Source organism: Lolium rigidum, chromosome 3 (genome assembly GCF_022539505.1).
Source record: "Lolium rigidum isolate FL_2022 chromosome 3, APGP_CSIRO_Lrig_0.1, whole genome shotgun sequence".
NCBI classification, from domain to species: domain Eukaryota; kingdom Viridiplantae; phylum Streptophyta; class Magnoliopsida; order Poales; family Poaceae; genus Lolium; species Lolium rigidum.
The window spans coordinates 208,255,439-208,283,417 of record NC_061510.1 but is presented as its reverse complement, the minus strand read 5'-3'; the positions used below and the strand labels follow the sequence as shown (position 1 = coordinate 208,283,417).

The 27,979-nt window shown below is 44.9% G+C and overlaps 3 protein-coding genes across 3 annotated transcripts; 1 reads left to right on the top strand and 2 right to left on the bottom strand.

Moving 5' to 3' along the window:
* The first annotated feature begins 10,061 nt into the window (after window positions 1-10,061).
* On the top strand, window positions 10,062-18,189 carry LOC124702929 (GTPase HflX-like). Its single transcript, XM_047235107.1, has 13 exons — window positions 10,062-10,460; window positions 10,719-10,861; window positions 14,281-14,397; window positions 14,720-14,834; window positions 15,532-15,669; window positions 16,191-16,286; window positions 16,368-16,481; window positions 16,603-16,671; window positions 16,789-16,859; window positions 16,959-17,052; window positions 17,348-17,473; window positions 17,565-17,654; window positions 17,877-18,189. Exons 1-13 carry the CDS (start codon window positions 10,077-10,079, stop codon window positions 17,973-17,975), a joined length of 1,656 nt encoding a protein of 551 aa, XP_047091063.1. The 5' UTR covers window positions 10,062-10,076; the 3' UTR covers window positions 17,976-18,189.
* A 2,860-nt stretch (window positions 18,190-21,049) lies between these two features.
* Window positions 21,050-23,351, bottom strand: LOC124702927 (SEC1 family transport protein SLY1-like). Its single transcript, XM_047235105.1, has 2 exons — window positions 23,236-23,351; window positions 21,050-23,158 (listed from the first exon to the last, which is right to left on the bottom strand). The coding sequence occupies exons 1-2, from the start codon at window positions 23,264-23,266 to the stop codon at window positions 21,360-21,362; spliced, it is 1,830 nt and encodes a 609-aa protein (XP_047091061.1). The 5' UTR covers window positions 23,267-23,351; the 3' UTR covers window positions 21,050-21,359.
* A 1,005-nt stretch (window positions 23,352-24,356) lies between these two features.
* On the bottom strand, window positions 24,357-27,862 carry LOC124702928 (CDK5RAP1-like protein). Its single transcript, XM_047235106.1, has 3 exons — window positions 27,648-27,862; window positions 26,097-27,151; window positions 24,357-25,295 (listed from the first exon to the last, which is right to left on the bottom strand). Exons 1-3 carry the CDS (start codon window positions 27,860-27,862, stop codon window positions 24,793-24,795), a joined length of 1,773 nt encoding a protein of 590 aa, XP_047091062.1. The 3' UTR covers window positions 24,357-24,792.
* Between the last annotated feature and the right edge of the window lie 117 nt (window positions 27,863-27,979).

Here is a 27,979-nt window from a genome sequence, read left to right as displayed (position 1 = left end):
CGACGTCCTTCTCCCCGTTCCAGCGGGCAGCGGAAGTAGTAGCTCCTCCTTGAATCCGGCAGCAGACGACGGCGTGGTGGCGGTGGCGATGGAGAACTCCGGCGGAGCTTCGCTAAGCGTTGCGGGAGAGGTGGAGGAGGCGGGGCGGCTAGGGTTTGGGAGAGGGGGCGCCGGCCACTATGGGGTGCGGCCACCTTGTGGTGTTGGGGTGGCCGGCCCCCTCCCCTTGTCCCTCATTATATAGGTGGAACACCCAAGAGTTGGTCTACAAGTCTTCGAATAAGACCCCAAACCAAAACCTTCCATATGACATGAAACCTACCCAAGGTGGGATTCCCACTTGAGGTGGGACTCCCACCTTTCCTTGGGAGGGGTGGCCGGCCACCTTAGGTGGAGTCCACCTGGGACTCCACCCCCTAGGGTTTGCCGGCCATGGGTGGTGGAGTCCCCGCCTTCCAAAGTGATTTCTTCCGGACTTTTCTAGAACCTTCTAGAACCTTCCATAAATGCACCGGATCATTTCCAAACTTGGAAATATGACTTCCTATATATGAATCTTATTCTCCGGACCATTCTGGAACTCCTCGTGATGTCCGGGATCCCATCCGAGACTCCGAACAATATTTCGAACTCCATTCCATATTCAAGTTCTACTATTACAACATCAAACCTTAAGTGTGTCACCCTACGGTTCGTGAACTATGTGGACATGGGTGAGAAATCTCTCCGACCAATAACCAATAGCGGGATCTGGAGATCCATAATGGCTCCCACATATTCAACGATGACTTAGTGATCGAATGAACCATTCACATACGATACCAATTCCCTTTGTCACGCGATATTTTACTTGTCCGAGGTTTGATCATCGGTATCACTCTATACCTTGTTCAACCTCGTCTCCTGACAAGTACTCGTTACTCGTACCGTGGTATGTGGTCTCTTATGAACTTATTCATATGCTTGCAAGACATTAGACGACATTCCACCGAGAGGGCCCAGAGTATATCTATCCGTCATCGGGATGGACAAATCCCACTGTTGATCCATATGCCTCAACTCATACTTTCCGGATACTTAATCCCACCTTTATAACTACCCATTTACGCAGTGGCGTTTGATGTAATCAAAGTACCTTTCCGGTATAAGTGATTTACATGATCTCATGGTCGAAAGGACTAGGTAACTATGTATCGAAAGCTTATAGCAAATAACTTAATGACGTGATCTTATGCTACACTTAATTGGGTGTGTCCATTACATCATTCATATAATGATATAACCTTGTTATTAATAACATCCAATGTTCATGATTATGAAACTAATCATCTACTAATCAACAAGCTAGTTAAGAGGCTTACTAGGGACTCTTTGTTGTTTACATATCACATATGTATCAATGTTTCAGTTAATACAATTATAGCATGGTATATAAACATTTATCATAAACATAAAGATATATAATAACCACTTTTATTATTGCCTCTTGGGCATATCTCCAACACTTACACTAGTATTAGTTTGCGAGTACTTGAAGTACTCACAGCTTTGTCCCTGGCTATTCAAATGGCCAGAGTATGAAGATGAACAGAACTACCAAGGAGATGACCAGCAGGACGCCTACAACAACTAGGAGTCTTCCGACATCAAGCGTTGGCCTGTGGACTCGAGAGTCCTTGTATCTTACACTTCCGCTATGAACTTTTGTTTGTTCGTTGATCAATAGATCAACTATTTGTGTAATATGGATCATGTGATTCAAGTTGTAAGACAATATGGTGTGTAATGAATGATGACTATGATATTCAACTATTATGCCTCGCAGCAACAATATTCCTGGGATTGCGATGAATGACATAATAGGCATCTGGACTTAAAAATCCGGGTGTTGACAGGGGGTCTACTTTAGCCTTCTTGTTCCATTGATACACCATTTATGCCTCTTTGGCTAATACCTGGGATTAACCTCATAAACATGTAGTAGGCCAAACACTCTAGCACGGTGTCATTGTTACCAAAATAATGGATAAGGGTAAAATACCCTTACAATCTCCCCCTTTTTGGTATACGATGACAAACCGAGCTAGGGTCACATATAGATATTATGATAAGCTTTAAACCTTGATTCCATATAAGATATTACGACAGCTCCCCCATAATGTGTGCACTTGGAGAAATTGCGTTTGAATGCAAAGTGCACCATTTTTGGAATATGAGAAGCTCCCCCAATATCTTTAGGAAACAAGCATGATATGGACATATATATTAAGATATATAAGCATAAAGCATGATCATCCTAATAGAGTGATTAAGCATACAAGTACTTGTCCATACACGAATTATTCAAAGTAGCAAATGGTTCTTGAAAAAACAAATCAAATAAGCACAAGCCAAATAAGAAGCAAATAAAGAATCAACCATGGCTTGTGCCAACCAAGGAACCCGTGATCCTAGACTCTACTCTCCTCTCCCCCTTTGGCATCGGAACACCAAAAAGGCGAAGAAAAGAGTAGGGATGCTAGCGCTCCCATCAGTAGAACTCTGTCCCAGTGGGTGGAGAGCCATCATCATCACCCGCGTCATCATCACCCTCACCATCCTCATCATCATACTCTTCATCGTCTTCATCATCAGCAGCAGCAGGGGCACGAGCAGTTCTAGGGGGAAGACCACCGTGAGCATACATATAGAAGTCAAAGTTCTGGAACATCTCATCATCAATGGGAGGCATCTCCCAATATGGTGCAATCACAAGCTCCATCTCAGGTCCAGAAGGAGGAACAGGGGCATTCCTTGCAGCAATGAACTCATTTTGGCGCCTCCTGGTCTCCTGGTTCAAGGCAAGACATTGATGTGCAACATCATTGGTATTCATGCACATCTGCCAGGGGCGGAGACAGGGGGCGAGCAGGGGCTAGACCCCCCCAACCACCGGCCCCCCCAACAATCTGCCAGCGTACAGGCCTGTTAATCCTATCAGTATTAGTCACCAATTAGGCCTAAGTGGCTAAGCTTCAAGCCTCAAATCCGTAATGCACAAAGGAACAACCCGTTAGCCCATGATATTGATTAGCAAAGTGATCGGTTGATCGCCTACGGCCTAGAGTGCTAGCTATATTCACGCCGTGAATAATGGATCGATATTTTAGTACAATTAGGCATTTGATCGTGGAAGTCCTTCAACCCCGGCCGTCTCTACTCTCGCCTGGGCCGATCTGGCTACCAGATCGCTAGGAGCGCCCGCCGCCATCGGCTATTCCCGCTAGCAAGCTGCCACCGGCTTGTCAAGGCAGCCGAGTAACCCCAAGAATGCCGGCCGCCGCTGATCGGGGTCGCCAGCTTGCCACACATCTGGTGATTGGACTTACTGCCAAGATTATTTGTCCAAGGTACACGATAGATTGTATACTTAACCCTCATCTAACACAAGTCCCTTTTGCTTCAGTTTAGCTACAATTTGCTAATTGATAACAGAGAAAAGGAGAAATGCTACATGATGATACTTTTTCGTGGCTTTCTTCCAATTGCATCGAGCTTGAATCTGTGTAATTATATTAGTCAGCCAAATATAGGTAAAATCCTTGGTAACAGAACCTTGTTTAAACAATTCATTAAAAAAACTATATTGAACATACACAAATTAGCTTTTGTTGATAATAATATGTTGGTTTGGTTATATCTAAACAAAGGATGACATATTCACACTATTATAAACCAAATATACGATACTATGCTATTTTTTAACACTTGAAAATTTCATAGTACTATACTTAAATGATGATCATCATCGGCTTCGCCCCCCCTATGCCTAAATCCTGGCTCCGCCCCTGACATCTGCCACAGGCTGGTGAAGAAACGAGAGGCACCGCGCTTGGGCGCCTAGAGTAGCTGGAGCTAGCTGTAGGATCATGTCTTTCCTTGGAACGGCGCTCAGAGAGCATCATGGCTGGGATTTCCGGTCGATCGTCCTGAGTGGGGAACTTGAATGGTTCCATCTTGACCAGTTGATCTTGCTTATTGTGGGGAGGAGGGACCACCTTATTGATGGGCCGCTGAATGTAGTGAGCATAGTTTGGAGTCATGCGGCCCCGAACAGAACGCCTCAGTTCACAGTAAATGAGATCACAACCATCAATTGTCCTAATGTTCTCAGGACGGCAATAGTAAATCAGATTCAGGTGGTAGTTACGGCATTCACTGGAGTCACCTGACTTACTGATGAGATTATCACGGAACATCTTGGCAAGCACAAGATAGGAGTAATACATCCCAGAGATAGTGGGAGGACCAGCTGTAGGTTGCGAGGGATAGCAGAAGGCAATGTCTCCTTTAGTGAACTTATCCTGAGAATGAATCTTAAACCCACGAGCACGGCCACCACCAAAACCCATGGCTTCACAGAAATCAAGATATTTGCATGAGTACTTCTCTTTGCCAGTCATCCAGGTCATAGTGCGATCATAATCATCATGAAAGAACACAATGCAATGGAATTGACGGACAAGAATTGGACAATAGCGCCCTTCTCCCTTTTCATCATCGGGCTTCAAGCACACAAGATCATACATCCCCATACTCTTCAAGGTATCAACCACAACGCGGTACTTGGTGGCTTCATGCAAGGCAAGCTCTTCCTTGTTGATGGCCTTGGGCATCACAATGGTACCATTCTTCATACACTCTCTAGAGTTGTAGAAATCATCCCAGATGCTTACTTGAGTGTTGGTCCAGAAAAACTTGTCCCCACCAGTGTAAGTCCGTTCCTCAAACCGATACGGATTTTCCTCCCTGACACTTCTCTAATCAGCAAGATGTGCTGTGCCCACATTGAATTGTGGCACCCTCTCAATAAGATCATCCTATTCAGCTGCAGGCTTGTCTTTATTTCTGTGGCTTACTTTATTGCCTCTTCCTCTAGCTGAACTACCTGGACCAGTATCTTGAGGTGCTCTAGAAGGCACGCGAGAGCTAGTATGGCACCCTAGAGGCCTCTCATGCCTTGCTCGCTTGGAAACAGTGCCATAGCCATCACCACTTGAATCACCTGTGAATGAGGAAATGGAGCGAGGATAGTGATACGTCTCCAACGTATCTATAATTTCTGATGTTCCATGCTTGTTTTATGACAATACCTACATGTTTTGTTCACACTTTATATCGTTTTTATGCGTTTTCTGGAACTAACCTATTGACGAGATGCCGAAAGGCTAGTTACTGTATTCTGCTGTTTTTGGTTTCAGAAATCCTAGTAAGGAAATATTTTCGGAATCGGACGAAATCAACACCGAAGATCTTATAATTCCCGGAAGCTTCCAGAGCACCGGAGAAAGGCCAGAGGGGAGCCAGGGGGCCCCACCCCACAGGGCGGCGCGACCAGGGGGGCGCGCCCCCCTAGTGTGTGGGCACCCCGTGGCCCCTCCGACTCCGCCTCTTCGCCTATTTAGTCGTCCCTGACCTAAATCCTCGACCACGTTCGACGAAACCAGAGAAAACCTTCCGCGAGCCGCCGCCATCGCGAAGCCAAGATCCGGGGACAGGAGTCTCTGTTCCGGCACGCCGCCGGGACGGGGAAGTGCCCCTGGAAGGCTCCTCCATCGACACCACCGCCATCTTCATCAACGCTCGCCGTCTCCCATGAGGAGGGAGTAGTTCTCCATCGAGGGTCTGTACCGGTAGCTATGTGGTTCATCTCTCTCCTATGTACTTCAATACAATAATCTCATGAGCTGCCTTACATGATTGAGATTCATATGATGATGCTTGTAATCTAGATGTCATTATGCTAGTCAAGTGGGTTTTACTTATGTGATCTCCGGAGACTCCTTGTCCCACGTGTGTAAAGGTGACAAAGTGTGTGCACCGTGTGGGTCTCTTAGGCTATATTTCACGAATACTCATTCACCGTTATGAATGGCATAGTGAAGTGCTTATTTATATCTCTTTATGATTGCAATGTGTTTTGTATCACAATATATCCGTGTGCTACTCTAGTGATGTTATTAAAGTAGTTTATTCCTCCCGCACGGTGTAATGGTGACAAGTGTGTGCATCGTGTAGTACTTGGCGTAGGCTATGATTGTGATCTCTTGTAGATTATGAAGTTAACTATTGCTATGATAGTATTGATGTGATCTATTCCTCCTTTCGTAGTGTGAAGGTGACAGTAGTGCATGCTATGTTAGTACTTGGTTTGGTTATGTTGATCTGTTATGCACTCTAAGGTTATTTAAATATGAACATTGAATATTGTGGAGCTTGTTAACTCCGGCATTGAGGGTTCGTGTAATCCTACACAGCTAGTGGTGTTCATCATCCAACAAGAGGGTGTAGAGTCTAGCATTTATCTATTTATTCTGTTATGTGATCAATGTTGAGAGTGTCCACTAGTGAAAGTATGATCCCTAGGCCTTGTTCCTAAATATCGCTACCGCTGCTTGTTTACTCGTTTTATCGCATCCGTACTTCCTGCAATATTACCACCATCAACCACACGCCAGCAAGCACTTTTCCGGCGCCGTTACTACTCGCTTATACTTATTCATACCACCTCGTATTTCACTATCTCTTCGCCGAACTAGTGCACCTATTAGGTGTGTTGGGGACACAAGAGACTTCTTGCTTTGTGGTTGCAGGGTTGCATGAGAGGGATATCTTTGACCTCTTCCTCCCCGAGTTCGATAAACCTTGGGTGATCCACTTAAGGGAAACTTGCCGCTGTTCTACAAACCTCTCGCTCTTGGAGGCCCAACACCGTCTACAAGAATAGAAGCACCCGTAGACGTCAAGCACTTTTCTCGGCGCCGTTGCCGGGGAGGAAAGGTAAACGGCACTCACACACCGGACCCCGGCAACGAAGCACTTTTCTCGGCGCCGTTGCCGGGAGGAAAGGTAAAAGGCACTCATACTCCGGTCCCGTGTAAAGTACTTTTCTCGTTGCCGTTGTGTGTGTGCTCGAAGCTATTTCCTTTAGATCCCGCAATTGCATCTTTTTGTTTCTTGTTTACACTAGTTTGGCATAATGGAAAACAATGAGCTTCTTATTCTATTTCCTGATTTAAGACATGGATGGTTTGATGCGAAAATTAAAAAACCCATGGAACATATTAGTATGAACACTTTGAATACCATTGTTGCTAATGATATAGAAAGTTCTAAGCTTGGGGAAGCTGGTTTTGATGAAAATGATCTCTTCAGCCCTCCGGGTATTGAGGAGAAAGTTTATGTTGATTATGATATGCCTCCCATTTATGATGATTATAATGATAGTGGTCTTTTGGTGCCGCCTACTATGGAGAGTAAATTTGATTATGATTACAATATGCCTCCTATATTTGATGATAGCCACTTTGTTGAATTTGCTCCCACTACAACTAATGAAATTGATTATGCTTATGTTGGGAGTAGTAATAATTTTATGCATGAGACTCATGATAAGAATGTTTCATTTGATAGTTATATTGTTGAGTTTGCTCATGATGCTACCGAAAGTTATTATGAGAGAGGAAAATATGGTTGTAGAAATTTTCATGTTACTAAAACACCTCTCTATATGCTGAAATTTTTGAAGTTACACTTGTTTTATCTTTCTATGCTTGTTGCATCATGCTTCATGAATTTGTTTATTTACAAGATTCCTTTTCATAGGAAGCATGTTAGGCTTAAATGTGTTTTGAATTTACCTCTTGATGCTCTCTTTTGCTTCAAATACTATCTCTTAAGGCTGAAGTCCATGCGATAATAGCTGGTCTAAAGCATCTCATCGACCTACGGAGATGGACTGCTTCCTTGGAGCCGGACTACCTCCCTGCAACCCGAGTTCTAACCAAATCTGATGTGGACAGATCGATGTCTTGGTGCCTATATGAAGAAGCTAGGGATCTCTTATGGATCTTCAACCACATTACTATCTCTAGAGTTGGCCGTGATAGTAATAGGGTTGCCCATAATCTAGCTCAGCTTGGAAAATCTGGTGTTTCTGGTGTGTTATGGGGTGCAACACGGATCTGCACATCGGCTATTGTTGCATCCGAGTTTACCTTGTAACCATACTCTATTTTTTATTCGCGGACAAGTTTTTAGACGCATTCTTTTCCTTCCAGGGTACCATTAAGGGACTGGAAGGTTTTTAATGAGGCGGGATTGCTTTGCTTAATATAGTGTGGTTTCTCAAAAAAAGGGACCCCCCAATTCTAGTTTGTTGGGAACTCCTAAAACCACATACCCTACTTCCTCCGAATTGACACTCTCGAAACTCACTCCTTACCATTTATTAGCCATGAAAGCCAACCGCTCTACTAAAAATTTGATCCCGCCCACCCAAACCATCGCCCTGCCACCATCCCACGGATGCGCCTCTCTCCTCATGATCCCAGAGTCGTTCCGCACCTGGTCGCCCCTCATACAGCCTTAATTAGGCAAGAGAGGAGGACCTAGGATGGATTTTCCCCTGCTATTCAAGCCACCCGGAACTTGGCATGGTTCCTCCGGTGACCACGCTACCTTGGTGCGCCACCGAGCTTCTAATTGAGATCTTTCAACCCTTTCGTTGCTCTCCCCTTACGGACCCGCAGCCTCGATTGCCTCTATCCTCGGTAGCTCGTAGCCGCCATTCGCGTGAGCTCGCCGACACCAACATGATTTCTTTGGATACGGACAAGGAAGATGAGCGTCTCAGCACCGTTGGGAACATACCTCCTCATTTAGTGAGGTGCAATTTCTAGGGTTTTCTTGACTGTGATGTCTTACGAAATTTTAGCCGATTCAACTTGCTTTGATAAATTTATTGGAATCAACATGTAGATGCGGTATTCGGGACTTGAAAACGGATTTTAAGCATTGACTCAAAGGAAAAAAATGCTTATTTTGAAAGAATTGAACTTCATAATCGACACGAAAAAGAAATTTAGTGAAGAGAGGAAGAAGAGTGAAAAGAAGCTAGAGCTAGCAAACGAGGCAACTGAAAGATGGATGAAGTAGTGTGGAAGATCGAGGATGAAAAAAAAAAGAATTAATGAAGAAAAGATGTAAATGAAGCTACATTTGTCATATATCCTCCACAACACAAGATCAAGGCCGATGCATCTAGGTTGAAAATGAAGAAGATCAAAAGATATGCTCTGGAGAAGAAAATATGCCTACAATATTCATTTGGTGATATTCTTAACCTAGTAGCACTTGTAATCTCAATGTTAGGGTTATTTATAGACATGAATTAGCTTTGTCTTTATGGTTGTCGACCACATATAATATATTGGGAGCACATTTTTAGGGAAGTTGCTAGAGACGAGCCCTTTGACTAAAAACAAATCCTCTCTCGTCTCCCTAAAAATATCCTTTGTTTGATTTACATAAAGGGGTTCTAGTGGAGACGATTTAGCTTTTAGTATTTCTATACGACATTTTAGGTGGATTAGGCTTTGATTTGCTATGTGTGTCATGTCACTTTTTTTTTCATTGGGTTGTTTTCTTGAAGTTAACCAAATAATATCTGAGAATATAAGAACTAAAGATGCAGATGAGGGATAATAAAACTTTTGTTTCAGAAGAAAAACATAATCCTATGGAAGTGGCTCGATCTAGTTAAATCTATGATTTTAAACATCATGAACATTTTCCTATGTTTATTTCTTTCCAAAACCTTGTATTTGTTCTCATGTAGCATCCAAACAACATAATGAGACAATTCTTTAATTTTTCTTCCATTGGTCGAACCTGAAAATCATACAAAGCATTTGAAACATTTTTTTTTGTTTATCTTGGATACTTGTGGCCAAGAAAACTAGAGAAACACAACTTAGCTTTGGTGAATGATCCTTTACCACAGCTAGCTACGGGTCCAACGCTTTGGTTAGCTTGGTCAATGTTGGCGGACAGTTTTTGGACGAATTCTGGCAAACTTTTGCAGTATATAATCCTCTGGACACGTCAAGATTCGTGCCCCAACAGTCCAATAGCTCGGCGCCGCATCCAACGGACCAGGCAGCCCCGCGTCATCACCCAATCCACGCGAGCTTCCCCTTCCACTCGGCCGTTGGAACGAGCAAGAGAAGCGTCGTCACGTCACCCCTCGCCGCGCCATGAGAGCAGCCTGCCTCTCCTTCACCGCCGTCTCCCTCCCCCGCCCCTCCACCTCCGCCGCTGCCTCGGGCCAACGCTGCAGGAGTCATCACGCCTCCTTCCGCTGCTCGTCGCCACAACGCCACCGCGGTGGCGCCGTGGTCCGGGCCCTCGACGAGCGGCTGCTAGAGGCCGCAGCGCCGGAACCGGCGGAGGCCGAGGTCGAGAATGATACTGGTTTCGTGGAGCTAGATGACGGCGGCGAATGGGAAGGGAAGGAGGAGGGTGATGGTGTGGGCCCGTCGGAGGCCCAAGACCAGCGGAAGAGCAGGCGGCGTCAGCAGCAGGAGGAAGATGCCGCCACGGCCGAGCGCGACCGGTTCAAGCTCATTAACGGCAAAGAGGTACCACGGATTCGTACAATTCAGCTGCTCTAGAATCACTAATTCCCCTGCAAACACAGTCACTAATGGGCCTTTTGATTCACCGGAGGCTACCTACTCTGAGTAACTGAGGATAGGATGATAGGATGCAGATATTGAGTTCACTGGCCTGTTTTTGAGTTAACTTCAAAGTCTCCTCCACTCCAGAAAGTCATTATATTCGTTGTTGAAATCTGTGGTGTGGCTTTCACCGGGGCTGAAACTGCAAGTTTGGTGCAGATATTTCAAGAGAAGACCTACCTAGTTGGAGTTGAGTGCAAGAGGGCAGGAGGCGATAACTTCAGCATAGATGAATCGCTTAAGGAGCTCGAGCAGTTAGCTGATACTGCCGGACTCACCGTTGCTGGATCGACATATCAAAAGTAAGCTCCAGATCCTCGGTTGCCCAAGTCATTGTGTTATATATTGGGGTGGATCATGCCATGTAATTGATTCAGAATGTAGTTATGTTTACTCTCCCAAAGAAGCCTGTTTTCTCCTAAAAATCCTTCCATGTGTTCCATCCAAATGTAGGAGCCATGCTTTGTCTTATCTACATCGTGTTTGACGACATGTGGAGAATGAATATTTGCGCGACAAGTCCGTTGGCGACGCTCGATGTGCATACCTAAAATTGATGAAATGGTTAACATAGTGATACAAAAAGGAGTTCCATATTTGGTAAGCTGGTTGCACAATCATATATTCATACTGGCTGACAGAAGCGTAAAGATGGATTCGTCCAGCGAAATTGAGAAGCTCGATTTCATGCAGCATGCTTAGATATCTGATTTACAAAACCTTATAAAACCAATTCAGCCCCCAGAAAAAGAAAATGCAATTATGGAATATTTATTTGTGGTACGACTACAGTTTTAACTTTTAATTGTATATCCAGCACCACAGTACTAAATATTTTTATATTTGTGGATGAGCCTATGAAATGAAAAGATACCTCAGATAAGGATCTTTTATCTGCTACCAAATCCGAATGGCCCTTCTGCCTTGCCTGGCAGTAAACCTATATCTTGTTACCCGCAAAAAAACCTACATCTTCTTTTTTGATTGACTTCATCCTATCAAGGAGAGAATACAGGAGTGTGTGCCTAGATTGTAAGGTGATACCTGGAGAGAGTGTTGTCCATCAGCATAAGCTTGTGGTGGCTGACTTCCGCTTTCGACTTCGTGTCCAGCGGGATAAGCGGGCGAAAGTCGCTAAACGAAGTGGTGGAAGCTCAAGGGGGAGGTAGCTCAGACGTTCAAGGAGAGGGTCATTAAGGAGGGCCCTTGGGAGGAAGGAGGTGATGCGGACAATATGTGGATGAAGATGGCGACCTGTATTCGTAAGGTGGCCTCAGAGGAGTTTGGAGTATCCAGGGGAAGTAGAAGCGAAGTTAGGGATACCTGGTGATGGAACACTGATGTAAGGCTATTAAGGAGAAGAAAGATTGTTTCAGACGCATGTACCTGGATAGGAGTGCAGACAACGTGGAGAAATACAAGATGGCAAAGAAGGCCGCAAAGCGAGCTGTGAGTGAAGCAAGGGGTCAGGCGTATGAGGACCTCTACCAGCGGTTAGGCACGAAGGAAGGCAAAAAGGACATCTATAGGATGGCCAAGATCCGAGAGAGGAAGACGAGGGATGTTGACCAAGTCAAATGCATCAAGGACGGAGTAGACCAGCTCCTGGTGAAGGACAAGGAGATTAAGCATAGATGGCGGGAGTACTTCGACGGGCTGTTCAATGGGGAGACTGAGAGCTTTACCATTGAACTGGACAACTCCTTTGATGATACCAGTAGGCGTTTTGTGCGATGAATCCAGGAGTCTGAGGTCAAGGAGGCGTTGAGAAGGATGAAGGGAGGCAAGGCAATGGGCCCTGATGGTATCCCCATTGAGGTGTGGAGAGGCCTCGGAGACATAGCGATAGTATGGCTAACTAAGCTCTTCAACTCCATTTTTCGGGCAAACAAGATGCCAGAAGAATGGAGACGCAGTATATTAGTACCAATCTTCAAGAACAAAGGGGATGTTCATAGTTGTACTAACAACCGTGGAATTAAGCTTATGAGCCATACAATGAAGCTATGGGAGAGAGTCATTGAGCACCGTTTAAGACAAATGACAAGCGTGACCAAAAATCAGTTTGGTTTCATGCATGGGAGGTCGACCATGGAAGCCATCTTCTTGGTACGGCAACTCATGGAGAGATACAAGGAGCAAAAGAAGGACTTGCATATGGCGTTCATTGACTTGGAGAAGGCCTACGATAAGATACCGCGATACGTCATGTGGTGGGCCTTGGAGAAACACAAAGTCCCAACAAAGTACATTACCCTCATCAAGGACATGTACGATAATGTTGTGACAAGTGTTCGGACAAGAGATGGCGATATCGATGACTTCCCGATTAAAATAGGATTACACCAGGGGTCAGCTTTGAGCCCTTATCTATTTGATTTGGTGATGGATGAGGTCACAAGGGATATACAAGGAGATATCCCATAGTGTATGCTCTTTGCGGATGATGTGGTCCTAATCGATGATAGTCGAACGGGGGTCAATAGGAAGTTAGAACTATGGAGACAAACCTTGGAAACGAAAGGTTTTAGACTTAGTAGAACTTAAACTGAGTACATGATGTGAGATTTTAATACTACTAGGCACGAGGAGGAGGAGGTTAGCCTGGATGGGCAGGTGGTGCCTCAGAAGGACACCTTTCGATACTTGGGGTCAATCCTGCACAAGGATGGGGATATTGATGAAGATGTGAACCACCGGATCAAAGCCGGATGGATGAAGTGGCGCCAAGCTTCTGGCATTCTTTGCGATAAGAGAGTGCCACAAAAGCTCAAAGGCAAGTTCTATAGGACGGTGGTTCGACCTGCAATGTTGTATGGCGCTGAGTGTTGACCGACTAAAAGGCGGCATGTTCAACAGTTAGGTGTGGCGGAGATGCGCATGTTGAGATGGATGTGTGGCCACACGAGGAAGGACCGAGTCCGGAATGATGATATACGAGATAGAGTTGGATAGCACCGATTGCAGAGAAGTTTGTCCAACATCGTCTAAGATGGTTTGGGCATATTCAGCGCAGGTCTCCAGAAGCTCCAGTGCATAGTGGATGGCTAAAACGTGCTGATAATGTCAAGAGAGGACGGGGTAGACCACACTTGATATGGGAGGAGTCCGTAAAGAGAGATCTGAAGGCTTCAGTGATCATCTCCCAGAGGTCACGACACCAGAATTGGCGGAGGCGCTAGCCATCAGGCGAGCAACCTCTTTTGCGCACACTCAGGGTCATCGGTTTCTAATTGTGGCATCTGATTGTCTATCCGTGATCCATAGGCTTAATGATCCAGCGATGGATCGATCCGGCCTGGGTGCAGTGGTGGCAGATATCAAATTGATGGCGACATCCTTTCAGTCTTGCAGTTTCAAGCATATTCCCCGTGGTTTGAATAGTGCGGCTCATCAGTTAGCTCGTTCCAGTGAACTATCTAGTTTTTTCAGTTTTCATGGTGTTGTTCCGGAGTTTATCCGGCAATATTTATGTACTGATGTTAAAGTTTGAATAAAGAGCGCGCTTTTCCCTCAAAAAAAAAAAGAACTAGCCATGGAAAGAGCCGCATGGAAGCTTGCTATCCATGTGCCAGAACCATGAGTTGGTTACAAGATCTTATGGGTTTCACCTCTAGCCTACCCCAACTTGTTTGGGAATAAAGGCTTTGTTGTTGTTGTTGTAGTATACATATTTTAATGTCATTTCAGTTCGGTCTTATGTTTTTCTGCTTTTCATCAGGCTTTCAAACCCAAATCCAAGGACTTATATTGGTTCGGGGAAGGTTGCTGAAATCAGGAGTGCAATTCAAGCACTTGATATTGAGACTGTAATTTTCGATGATGAGTTGTCTGCTGGGTAAGCTCATTTATTACTTCCGTCCAACTCAACATGTTTATCTTGTCTACTGACATTACTGCAATCAGAGAGCTGATGTGTCCTGAAATGAGAAAATATACCTCCCCTAGTTTGGATATGTGATGTGTAGTCTGACTGTTCAAGGTCAAGCTTTGACTAACTGTTATAATTCAATAATATTTGGGTCTGTTGCACAAAACTGATATCACTGATAGTGCCTCCGTTTGTCTCCAATTCTTTTCCGAGGTTAAACAGTAAAAAACTTAAGTCCGGAAAAGTCCTTAGAGTTTTAATCATTGAATTTTTGCTCAATTTTGAACAGACAACTGCGTAATTTGGAGAAGTCTTTTGGTGGAGGAGTTCGAGTCTGTGATCGGACTGCTCTTATTCTGGACATCTTTAATCAAAGGGCAGCAACACATGAAGCTTCTCTGCAGGTAAACGCAACACATCAGCATGGATTTGTGGAATACAGACTCAGTTGAATGAAGTGATCCTCAAAGATTTTTCTGAGGCTTGTGACTTCTCACTCATCAATATTTGGATGGCATAGAGCGTGATCTTTTCAATTCGGTTTAGCTAGTTCTCGAACTAAGTTAGTTCTCAGTCGGGTCCTACACCATCAGATTTGCATCGAGATTCATGCTTTTGAGTTGCAAGTTGGGTTATAACTGAGATTTTTTCAGTTGCAAGTTGAGTTGCAACTGAAAATTTTCAGTTGCAAGTGAGGTTGCAACTAAAAAAACGCCTCCGAACCGTTAGATTTTCGTTGTAGTTCATGCTAATCGTGAGTTGCAACATGGGCTGCAACTGAAATTCGATGACGTCAACTGACTGAGAACTAGTCACACCCTTCCATTATAGTAGTACTAGTGGAGCACCCTGTACCATTTATGAGTGGCTAAGTGGATATGTTGGGGGCAGTCAGGCTGCCATAAGATAAAACTTCTGGCTCATATAATGTCTTGGAGTACAAGCTCATCACAGTTTTCATGAAAAAGTATTTGGAACTGTATTGCTTTTCATGAACATCTGAAGTTCTGTGCGTAAATTATGTACAATCAAAAGACCAACATAAGTTGGAAAAAAACTGCATTTTCTTTGGAATTGATGTGCCTTATGTTCCCTTTTTAGGTCACTTTGGCACAGATGGAATATCAACTTCCTAGGTTGACAAAGATGTGGACTCACCTTGAACGGCAGTCAGGAGGACAAGTCAAGGGTATGGGTGAGAAACAAATTGAAGTTGACAAGCGCATCTTGAGAACACAAGTAATATTCTTGCTCTTACAGTTAAAATTATTTATACGTGACCTGTCAAATACGAAAAAACACTATGCTTCAAAATACTCCCATACTTTAAGGACACTTGATTGTTAAATAGAAGGATTAAATGTTCATATGTTGTTGTGCTATGTGAATATTTGGTACTTCGGATCTTCTCAGTCAAGTAAATCAAGAAGAGTTCCTATATGACCTGCCAGTGTATACAGTTAATATATTTAAGCAGAGTATGGTCAGTGATGTTCCATTCTTAATATATTTAAGCAGAGTATGGTCAGTGATGTTCCATTTCTTGTTTATCAAGTAGCTCGAGCAATGATAATACATGTGTTATCATCCTTTTATACCCACCTACTGGTCATTGAGATGTCATTTTCACAATTCTTGAACATAAAAATAATGATTAGTAGCCATTTACTAGTTAAGGTGAACTACTTGTGTTAGTGTCTGAGAAATACTCCTTTTTTTTTCTGGAATTGATTATTCTCAAACCCAAGTATCTTCTATAGATCAGCACTTTGAAGAAAGAATTGGAATCCGTCCGAAAACATCGAAAGCTTTATCGCAACCGTCGACAATCGGTGCCTATTCCTGTTGTTTCTCTGGTATGACCATTGAATTCTTATTTGGAGTACTAAGAAGTTGCTTTTCCATTGAAATTGTTAATAGATAAATGTCCAATTCAGGTAGGCTATACAAATGCTGGGAAAAGTACACTCTTGAACCGCTTAACTGGAGCTGATGTGCTCGCGGAGGATAAATTATTTGCCACATTAGATCCAACAACACGGAGGGTTTTGGTATGTACTAAGACACTGACATCTTAATAATCTCAATATGTAGGGAAAGTTAGATATATGATGCTCGGATGTGTCTGTGCAAGCTGGATAAACAATGCCTAATTGGTGCACCACTTTGCAGATGAAGAACGGCACTGAGTTCCTCCTAACAGATACTGTCGGGTTCATTCAGAAGCTACCCACTATGCTGGTATGATATTTGAAAGCATAGTACTCTTGCTGAGATGTTGTCTTCTCTAATATGCTTATTGTGACCCTCCTTCCTTCCATTATCTGCTGAGTAAATTAACTATTGGTGCTTGACCAGGTAGCAGCCTTTAGAGCAACGCTGGAGGAGATATCAGAGTCATCAATTATAGTTCATCTTGTAGATATCAGGTGCGCAACTAACGTAGTACAAAAGATTTTCTCCTCGTTATGATTCCATCTAATGCATCTATGCAGATTACCATAATGTCTGTGTCATGCGTGTTCCAGCCATCCATTAGCTCAGCAACAGATAGATGCTGTTGACAAGGTGTTGAAGGAGTTGGATATAGACTCGATTACGAAGTTGGTTGTGTGGAATAAGGTTTGTTTCTAAAAGAGACCTAGTACCGGCAATAATTTCTTTGCTTTCAGCTAATTTCAAGTGTTAATATTACCCGCAAAAAAAAGTGTTAATATTCCCTATATTTCATAAAATTCATTAGTACATGTTGGTACATCTCAAAACGTAAGCTGCATGCTCGTATTTGTGATTTTTCTATGGAGCTGGATTTTAGAACCAAGAAATTTTCTAATTAAATAATTAATCTCTGAGATCTGCGTAAATAGTATAGTTTTTTAATGATCTATTAATTAATTATACTTATTATGATATGCAGATTGACAATACCGATGACCCGGTGAAAGTGAAAGAGGAAGCTGAAAAACAAGGGATAATCTGCATATCAGCCATGAATGGCGATGGTTTGGAGGAGTTCTGCAATGCAATCCAATCAAAGTTGAAAGTACGATTTGTTTTGGCTTTGGACATTTGCCTTATGTGTTGCTTTTTAAAATTTATCTGGAATGATCTATTCCTATCTTTTTTCTCCACAGGACTCGCTGGTGCCCATAGAAGCTTTTGTTCCGTATGACAAAGGAGAGCTGCTTAATGACATACATAAGGTTGGAATGGTTGAGAGAACGGTGAGTGTCCTGTTTGATCATTAAAAGCAGCAACTCACATGTAAAGTACAGATATTTATATTTAGAGTTGTTCTCCAACTCACTCAAGAGTTTCCTCACTGTTTTTCTAGTCACAGCGATTTAGAATATAGACACTCGCCTAACTGTGATTTTCCGGAGACCGATTCAGCAAAAAAGATGATACACTCTTATTCTGAGCTAACAGCGTCATTGTTTGTGCAGGAGTACATGGAAAATGGCACCTTCATAAAAGCACACGTGCCTCTACCTCTTGCAAGGCTTCTCACGCCGCTGCGGCAGCAGGTGGCGGGCGCTCTATGATCCTTTTCTTTTCCAGCCCATCAGCAAGTCATATACAGTAGTTGGCGAGCGATGTACAGAGTTTAGCAGTAGATTATCTTTTTTCAACTTTGATCTTTCTAGTGCACGATCACAGAGTTGTAAGTATACATGAATTAGAGAACTGTACAACATCAATGAATTACAATATTATTTTGTAAATAATTTTTGTGTGGAATAGTTTTGCTTAATTTTCTGTAACATGTGTCTGTCACACCTGCATCATCGACTAGATCGTCAGATACTTCAGTGTGACGACTGACGAGAGAGAGCACCAGGTGCTTCGTGGGCGGAAAGCCGTGTAGTGGGCTGGGTGTGGGGCCGTGCTCCTGTGTGTCTGGCCGGCGGGTTATAATCTGAGAGATGTCTTCCATTCTTTATTACAGTGCAACATGGCTGCGAGCACCTGGGCTCTTGATGAAGAGCTTGTCGAGCATTTGTTGGCTAACAATTGTGGAAATGTGTTCTTCTTGCTGGAAACTTTGTCACATGAGGATTTTGTGAAAGTATCTATGACGTTATGGGTGATCTGGACTGCAAGAAGGAAAACGATACATGAGCAGATTTTTCAAAGTCCTCTATCAATTTTTGGCTTTGTCAATTCATTTCTGGCTGATCTCAAATTAACTTATGGTGTTCAGACTGAAAAATGCCCTCTTACTCACCGGCCAAACCTTCAGCAAGTTTGGGTTCCTCCACCACCAGGAATGTACAAAGTAAGTGTTGATGCAGCGTTGTCGAAGACTAGAATTGCTGGAGCAGTTGGTGCGATTTGTAGAGATGAGAACGGTGTTTATTTAGGTGCTTCAGCTCGTGTCTTCGAAGGCATTTCTGATCCTGCAACTTTGGAAGGTTTTGCTTGCTCGGAGGGACTCGCCTTGGCTCAGGATCTCTTACTTAAAAATGTTCAGGTGACCACAGCTGGTTATCTCGCGATCCATCGATGAGGGAAGTATGGCTTCTTATAGCCCTGTTTTTATGGAGATCAAGGAGCGTCGACGCCATTTCAATAGGTCCACTGTTATTTATGAACGAAGAACCTGTAATGTTCAAGCTCATAATTTTGCAACTTTTTCAGTAGCTTTACAAACTGGCCGCCATGTTTGGCTCGGTTCCTTCCCTGATCCTTTCTTTGTACCCAAAAATGTTACTATATGAATAAAGGAAGGATTGTTTACCTCAAAAAAAAAATCTGAGAGATGTCTCCGTAAACGCTATCGAAAGAAAGAGATTTTTTTCTTCAAATGAATACAAAAGAGTGACCAGCTTTTTAGAGAAAAACCAGGCGAAAACGATACAAATAGAACCAAGCCCACCCAACAACAACATAAAATGCCACAACCACAAAAAGACGCCAACCAAACAAACAGAACCAACGATGACCTGTTCCACCATACTAGTTGGGTACCTGTTCCACCATACTAGTTGATGTCCCACCACTATTGAAGAGAAGAAGCCGTGCCTACTATAAGAGCTATGAGATGAGCAGATCCGGGATGCTCCCACAAAAGTGAAGAAGCCTGCATCCCCATGACCATATGACAGAAGTGGTGCCCGACACACTGACAACAAACGCCGAGTCACCTCATCGCCCACACGATACAAGGTCAAGCAACCTTGAAGTTGGCGAACACTCGAAACCTCCGCTCCGACATTCCGCTGCTCCGCCACGCCATACGCGTCAACCAAGACCACTACCTTTCGGGGTCGCCGCCCCGGCATACCTATGTTCGTTCTTAGGCTGCAATGCCGCAAGAACAGACAACCAGGGACCCAAGTTGCACAGGCCGTAGACCACGACCATCACACCACCTCATCTGGGGCCACCGCCCTGATTTCCATGCTCCTACGAGTGAATCATCGCTGCCCCAGTCGCTCCGACCAGACCACCGCCACCTCCAGAGATTGAGAGCCCCCTGAGCCTTCGGTAGCCGGACCCCCCACCGCGGCAAGGGTCAGTGGCAGCGGCAGCGATGGAGGCCGGAGAGAGGGCTAGGCGTCGGCGGAGGGTCAACCCCGGTATCGCCCGGGTGCTGACATGGGGGTTATGTCAGATTAGTAAACTGAGCCTCCCTCGTAATGAAATAGAGTTTGAAACTTGTATAAATCCTCTCCTTCCGTCTGGTCTCTCACCCCCTGCTTGCTAATCTCACCTCCTACCTCATGTTCAGTCCGATTCGTCCGCAAATCAGGGACGGGTCTATCTCTTCATTAACTCTTGATCAGAAACAAACGTGCTACGAGCTGTGTCATGGCCGAGCCGGAGTGCCGAGTGGAGGCGGACTCGGATATCTACTAGCTTAATTATAAGGCAAGGTGCTAGGCCGGCCAATTGACGCCCAAGTTGGAGCTGAGGTGAACGCTTTAGCCGATCAAGCGACCAAGCAAGACGCGCGCACGCCATGGCGATCAGTCTAGTAGACCCGACGCCGGCGGAAGAGGTAGACGCTGCCATCACCTTGGTTGTAGATGTCCAGGCCCGCCTCGCGCCCGATCCGTCCGCCCAAAGCGAGTTCATCGGCCTCCTCGCCAGCTTCGGCACGGGCGTGCTCAACGACGCCCGCAGCGTCGCGGCGCGCGCCGCGGCGCTCCTCAACGCCCATCCCGACCTCCTCGCCCGTTTGAACCGATTTCTCGATCGCAGCCAGGCTCCGCCTCCTCAAGACCTCAACCTACAGTAGAAGTAGAGCGTCTGGTGAGTTAGGATCCATCGATACTGAGGCGACATTGCAGGACCTCTTTGATTCATGGCATTTATATGTACTCCATTTTTTCAGTCGTGTATTGATTTTTTTTGCGTAGATTGTTTGATTGTAGGATATGTAATCATATATGAGTTCATAGGATTTATATGTAGGAAATTTGCAAGATATAGTTATGTTTCGTTCCTGGACAGTTAATCTTACGGTCTCCAGAGTTTAAGTTTGACTGTTTCTTTATATGATTCATTGATGGAAGTAATTAGCTTGAGATTCATTGAACTGTTTCTTTTTGGGGTAAAAGAAATAAAGAAACAAAATGAACTGAGCATGCATGGACACTTCAACATATTGGACTTCTGTAACAGCTGAACTCGCAAGAAAGTTTGAATTGATAACAAGATTCCGCTAACATTTCTCAAAAGGGGATAAAGATTAAAATAGATGAACTGAGCATACTTTTTCAACATATAGACTTCTGGAACAAACTCGCAAGGACTCATCCAAAGCAGAGCCGTAAACCTGAGTCCAGGAAATTCACTACCATTAGCCTATGCAGCTGGATCACTCCTTGGCATCACAGTGTCTAGCAAGAGACTATGTACTGTATAATCTATAAAGCACGATTCATCACATCTTAACATCAAAATGTCTGCTAAGACCATATTTACTGTGATGGTATGTTGCTGCTGCCACTACCCAATCCCGCTTTCTCTCCCAATTCCGCGAGTTGCTGAATAAATTCCACCCCGCTGAGAATCTCTGTTGCTCCATATATGACATGCTTGGAAGGCTGTGAGCTCTGCCCTGGCTCGATTAAACTCCTGTACTCGCCGTAGTTTCCACCACCAATCATGAAAACAATCACTTCTCTGAAGGGTCCTCTAAACTGCCCACCAGTTCCTGATCTAGGGGCCCGTGGATCGAACAATAGGTAGTTGTCCACCTCTGGGTTTGGTTTCCCTTCCATCAAGGCTTCAACTGTCCTAGTCAGAGCCACCTGCCTCTCATCCGATAAGTAATTCTTCACACCGTCGGTCACAGCACTAACTGCCCAATTAACAATGGAGTTCCTGCTTGCTGTGCTTGGTGCAGCAGAAAACTGTGTGTTCAGCGACTTTATCCTCTTCACATACAGGAATGCAGACATATCTACTTGTGACTCCCGCAGCGTGGCCTCAACCTGCTCGAGTTCAGATGGCGGTGGCGCCTCAAATGATAGCAGGTAGGTGACAGCCAGCCGGAGCTTATCCTCCTTGGTGCCCTCCCCACTGAGGAGGCTGAACAGCGTCTTCCGATCCACAATACCCTTCCGAAGCATATCATGCTCACAATCACAGTAATCACTCAGAGACCTCTCCTTGATCTGCGCAAGCAATGCAGTTGCAATATTTGTGTGTTTATCGATCACCTTCTTCCGTTCTGTCAGCTCTGGGAGCGAGTTGACCGCATTCATCAGGTGCTTGGTGTTGCCAATAAGATCAGTTCCATCAAACTCAACCCCATCCCTACCACCACCCGTGCGCTGGTTCACCTCATCTACATCCTGCTTGTACTTGGCGAGCTGTGCTGCAATTTCTTTGGGCACTTCGGGGTATTCAGACCAGCTGTTTGCCACCCAAAATGGGTCAGAGTCATCCAGATCATACTTCTCTGTTGGCAGCTTCAGCTTGTTGAGCTTCAAGCTGAGCACATCATGGACCAACGGGCGGTATCTCCAATCGTGTTGTATCCCCACCGACAACTCAAAATTCCTGTCAAACAGGCATAGGACCGGGCGCTGGAACGATGAGGACGCGGCCTCGGTGAAAAGATTTGGCTTGGCTAGGAGGTGATCCCGGAGACGGGCATCCAGAGCAGCAGCAACCATCTCCGCAGGCCCGCCCGGGGCGCACCTGATAATGGGCACAGCGCCTAGTGTGGCGGCGACACAGAAGAGGCCGAGTGCAATGGCGTCGACGACTGAAGTGATGTCCGCATCGGCGGCGGCAGGGTCGTTGAGGGAGACGTAGGCGCGCGGCTGGGCGAGCGAGAAGAGGTTGTCCTCGAGGCATACGAAGTCAAGGTACTGGTCCGCGACACGCGCCACGCGGTGCGCCGAGCGCGACGCGGCGGTGGCGGAGGCGAGGCGCTCCAGGACGGGCCGGGGGACGGACGTGGAGAAGTTGACGTGGAACGAGGCGTAGAGCCCCGCGGCAGCGTCGGCGGCGATGCGGTCGGCATTGGCGGGCGTGGGGCGGACGAGGTAAACCGCGGGCGCGTCGGCGACCTGCTGCCGCGCCTTGTGGATGTTGAGGTGGAGGGTAACGCCGTGCTTGCGGAGGTCACCAACGCGGAGCACCGGCGAGAGGAGCGAGATGCAAGGGCTGTCCACCACCAGGATCTTGTACGCCTCCTCCTCCCCCTCGCCGCCGCCGGCCGGCGACGACTGCTGCTGGTTCAGGTGAAGCATCCGCGTGATCAAATCTGGATCAGAAACTAGAGATGTTAGACACCCATAGAGATCGACCGGGAGAAGAAAGCCCGGATGGATTCGAGCTTACCGAGCTGCTTCTTGCGTAGGCTGAGCGCCATGGCGGTATTCCGGCGACCGTCGGGGGCACGGGGCGGATCGGATCCAGGAGGGCAGGGGGTTAGAAGTCAGATGAGAACTGAGAACACTACCAGGAGTTGAGCCGTCGTTTTGTTAGAATAGCCATCCTATTCATATTTATTTATTTCTGACTTTTTATTAATTTCAAAATCAAGCCTTTTCTTTTGATTTACGAATACATCCATTGCAAAATATTCAAGTTATTACGGAAATGTTCCCAAAACTTTTATGAAATACTCTCCAAGTTTTGTATTGACAACAACTATCACAGAGTTCGGTCATGACCGAAACCAAACCCGAATTATCGGGTAGTAAAATTAACAAGTAATTTTCGGTCTTCATTTCTAGAGAATTGAATTCAAATAGACTGAAATACAAAGACCGAATTTTCGGTCATGATCGAACGCCCACCCATAGTTTGAAGAGGCTATGACGCTTTGATCCTTCCCCTATTCCCAAACTAATCTATGTTATTATACAATCGTGCTATATTATCATATTTGATTTCATCTTAGTAACAGTAACAAAGTTTGTTTGTTTGCTTCAGTTTTCTCCATGATTTAAGAGGTTTCTTGGTTTCGTTTTTGCACTGCATTCCTCTGTGTTTGTTTTCGATAGTACTTATTTTCGGGATTTCAATATTTGTTTCCGCTTCCACTCAAAAATATAAAAACAAATACGTAAGCACTAAGTTCCATTTGTATCCCTAAATTCACTGATTTTAGTCACCACGTGACATGTTCTTGATTTTTTTTAAGGGCGAACTGTATGACCCTGACGTCTCGCACCTTGTTTAATAGAGCAAATTTTGGGTGTGTTGCATCTTGACACAATGCAAGATGTAGAAGCTGGAATCACCCTTTCCATTCGAGAAATCTAAAGGCATTGTTAATATGCATCACAGCACTATGTCATTCTCATGAGAATTAGCTCACCGAATCAATCCTAGAACACGCCAAACCAATGTCTGCGATCATCCATACGTCCATTGGAGTACTATCCAACCATATACTGCAAGAACATACATCCTTATTATGGAACTAAATGTCGAGTATGCATTGCAAATTAAGGTGGATCAGCACAAAGCTAGGAAATTGATGTGGAGTATATTGTACTATCATCTGTAAACTTGGTGCAAATCCAAAACAAAGAACAATGATAGCATACAACTTCTAGTAGTATCAAGATTGCTGTTATTGAAAGATGTATAATTGTTTCGTTTGCCACCTCCATTTCATGACTGAATCCTTACCGTTCATCCACGGACCCACAATAGAATGATGAGTATAGGTGGAAGATTATTTTCATTTCAGTTGCACGCAGCATAACACGATGCTACCTTTCCACCCAGAACTAGACAAACCAATATTTCCTCAGGGAAAGAAAAGATGTCCACACTAAGTTAAATTGCACCATACGATCCCAATTGCAGTCATTTCAAGTGAAACATTGCACAGGGTTCTCTGGTTTCAGTTCAGACGCAGAATGCCATGAACTCGACTACTCCCTAGGCAGCAACTGCAGATGCATCGGATGCATGATTCTTGCAGTACATGCCCAAGCTTGTGCGCGCAATTGGCTCTCCAGATAATGATGCTGTCGATGACCTGAGAATTTTTACCTCAACAAGGTCACCAACCACTGGCTTACGAGCACCGTCACGTTCAGATGTGTGCGGTACAGGGAGACTGGTAAACGAGACCCTGTGCCCCCTATCGGTTTTTCCAAACAGCTCTGTTTCAGGAGCTCGCTTATTGGGTCCCTCAACTAGAACGAGTTGTGTTGTGCCAACCTGAGAGTCATAGATCTTTCTTGTGGTTTCACGGAAGGTGTTGATCAGCTCTGTAAGTCTCCTTTGCTTAACATCATCCGGGACATCATCCTCATAATTTCGGTGAGCATGTGTCTTCTCTCTCATGCTATATGAAAACATGTAAGCCATATCATATCCAACAGCCCTTACAAGGCTAAGAGTGTCGGCATGGTCATCTTCTGTCTCTCCACAAAAGCCTGGTGTACATCAGAAACACACTCGTCACATTAAAAGAAAACCCAACATAAAAAATGCAGGAAGTAAACAACTGCACATATAAGTTGAAGCTAGAAAGGTAGGATGAAATCCACCAGTGATTTGTGCTTTAACTTCGTGCAAATTTCGAGAGGTTAGCAAAGAATCTTCTCCTAAGAAGAGATTGGATACCACCTTAAATGATGCAATGCAAGTAACCAGGCATGTTGCAGTGCAGATGTGACAAATGGGTAGCAGACTTAACAGCACATGGATCATTTTTTTTTCTTCTTAAATGCTCTTTATACCAGTAAGAAGTCAAGAAAAAATCCCGTTGTCATGTATCCCAACAGCTCTGTACTACTGTGTGATACTTTGCAGCATGTTACTGAGAATAAATAAAACCCATATCTTTAACAGAGGATATATCACTAAAACTACTGAGGTAGTCACCATAAACTGTAACAAGATAGAAATAAGCATAGACTATTTGGCTACCAAAGTACTCCATTGAAAGCTGTAATTAGAGACATGTAGACATGGCTGACACATTTTGTGGACATGGAAAAAAACTTTATCAAACATAAGACCAAGATATAGTGTCAATAAAGGATGCTAATTGTTACGTAGAAGCTCAGGTGGTGATTAGTAATTACTATAGATTTCTAATTTAAGTTGATCTTTCCTAGCCCCTGACCACATCAGCCTTTTGAACTCAGCGCACGGGAAACAGATATCCACGCTGGGAGCACTTCGCTTAGAAGATTGTGATTATGAAAAATAAAGCATGCAGTATGTCTTACCACTTATGAAATCACTGCTTAGCCCAACATCTGGAATGACATTCCGGATTTTTTGCACAAGCTCCAAATATGCTTCTCGAGTGTAACCCCGCTTCATTCGTTCCAGTACCTCTGTGCTGCCTGATTGTGCTGGCAAGTGAATCTGTTTGCAGATGTTGTGCCTATCCCGCATCAAATATAGCAACTCATCAGGGAAATCCTTTGGATGTGGAGAGGTAAACCTGAACCGCATCTCAGGGTATTCCAGAGACAGCTGATCCAGGAGATCAGCAAAACGCGACCCCATATCCTTCACCTTGCACCTGCTGGAAAATCCTTCGCTGAGCTGCCAGTTTTTACCAGGCTCCAACTCCTCAACTTCAGAAGTGTCATTATAACTGTTTACATTCTGACCAAGAAGCATTACTTCTTTAACACCTGCATCCCAGAGCTCACCAACTTCTCGGACAACAGACGATACTGGGCGCGACCTCTCCCTGCCTCTAGTAAAGGGAACAATGCAAAACGAGCACATATTATTACAACCCCTCATAATTGAAACGAACGCGGTAACCGAATTGTCGGAAATCCTCACTGGGGTGATGTCAGCATAAGTCTCTTCAAGTGAGAGGAGTGTGTTTATACCCTTCTGCCCATAATCGACTTCCTGGAGCAACCTAGGCAGGTCCCTATACGCATCCGGTCCGCAGACAACATCAACCATCTTATCTGAATCAAGTATTTTCTCCTTCAGTCGCTCTGCCATGCACCCGAGAACAGCAATCTTGGGTGGACGCAGAGATTTCGATCTCCCTCCAGCAACATTAGCTTTCCATTGCCTTTTCAGGAACCAAAAGTAGTTAAGGCGCTGCCACACCTTCTGCTCTGCATTCTCACGGATTGCACAGGTGTTGATAAATATTATCTCTGCACTCTCGGGGTCAGGAACAATGTCATTGTACCCTTCTTTTTTCATGATCGAAAGCACAATCTCCATATCGTTTACATTCATTTGGCACCCGTATGTCTCATGGTAGATGCGCCCCTTGCTTACTGTCGCTGGAACAGACTCTAAGCTAGACAAACCAAAAGCAGAAAGCATGGTTATATTTCACAATCCGGGCAGAAATCATGATGATATGTATTAACTGATCCTAGTTTATTGGAACAGCATGTAGGCATAATATCTGTTACAGCTAAAGAAAGAATAATTACTAACATGAAACTCAATAGCAAGTATAAGCATGTTATACACTAAAAGAAAGATATTTCAGCACTGAACGATGCAAGAGGCAACCTAAATTATGAGATTTTTTTTGAAGGGGCACTTACACCTAAATCATGAGATTGCAGCTATACATTAGCGATTGGCTCGAACTGAACCACGAACGATCTAAGAAAGGAAATCTTTTGCTTTTGCACACAAACAGAAACACTTTTTTTAGATGAAACAGATAACAGTAACCCAATGCAGTTTTCCTCCAAGTTTTACTGATGTTCCAACAGTCACAACGGCAGCATCGCGTGCTACAAGCTGAAGGAATGAGAGGTGCGCAAGAAGAACCAACTTACTCTTCCTGGGGCTCAGAGACGACCGTGGCGGCGGCAAGGGAGCGGATGAGGTGGCGAGGAGGCGGGGACGGGAGCCGGCGCCGCGGGGCGAGAACAGAAAGGGGAGCAGGGAGAGCGCCGTAGTGGCGGAGGGAGGCTAGGAGGAGCACCCGGTGGCGCTGGCCGAGGCCGCGCCCGAGGCGGGCGGCGGTGAGGGGGGCGAGCGGCGCCGCCATCGCGGTCTGGGTGGCGGGGGAGTGGTGGAGAGGTGAGCACAGAGAAGCGGCGGCGTGTACTCGGATAACAGTTTGAGGTCACGGTGGCCGTCTGATCTGAGATCAGCGGTCAGAAAT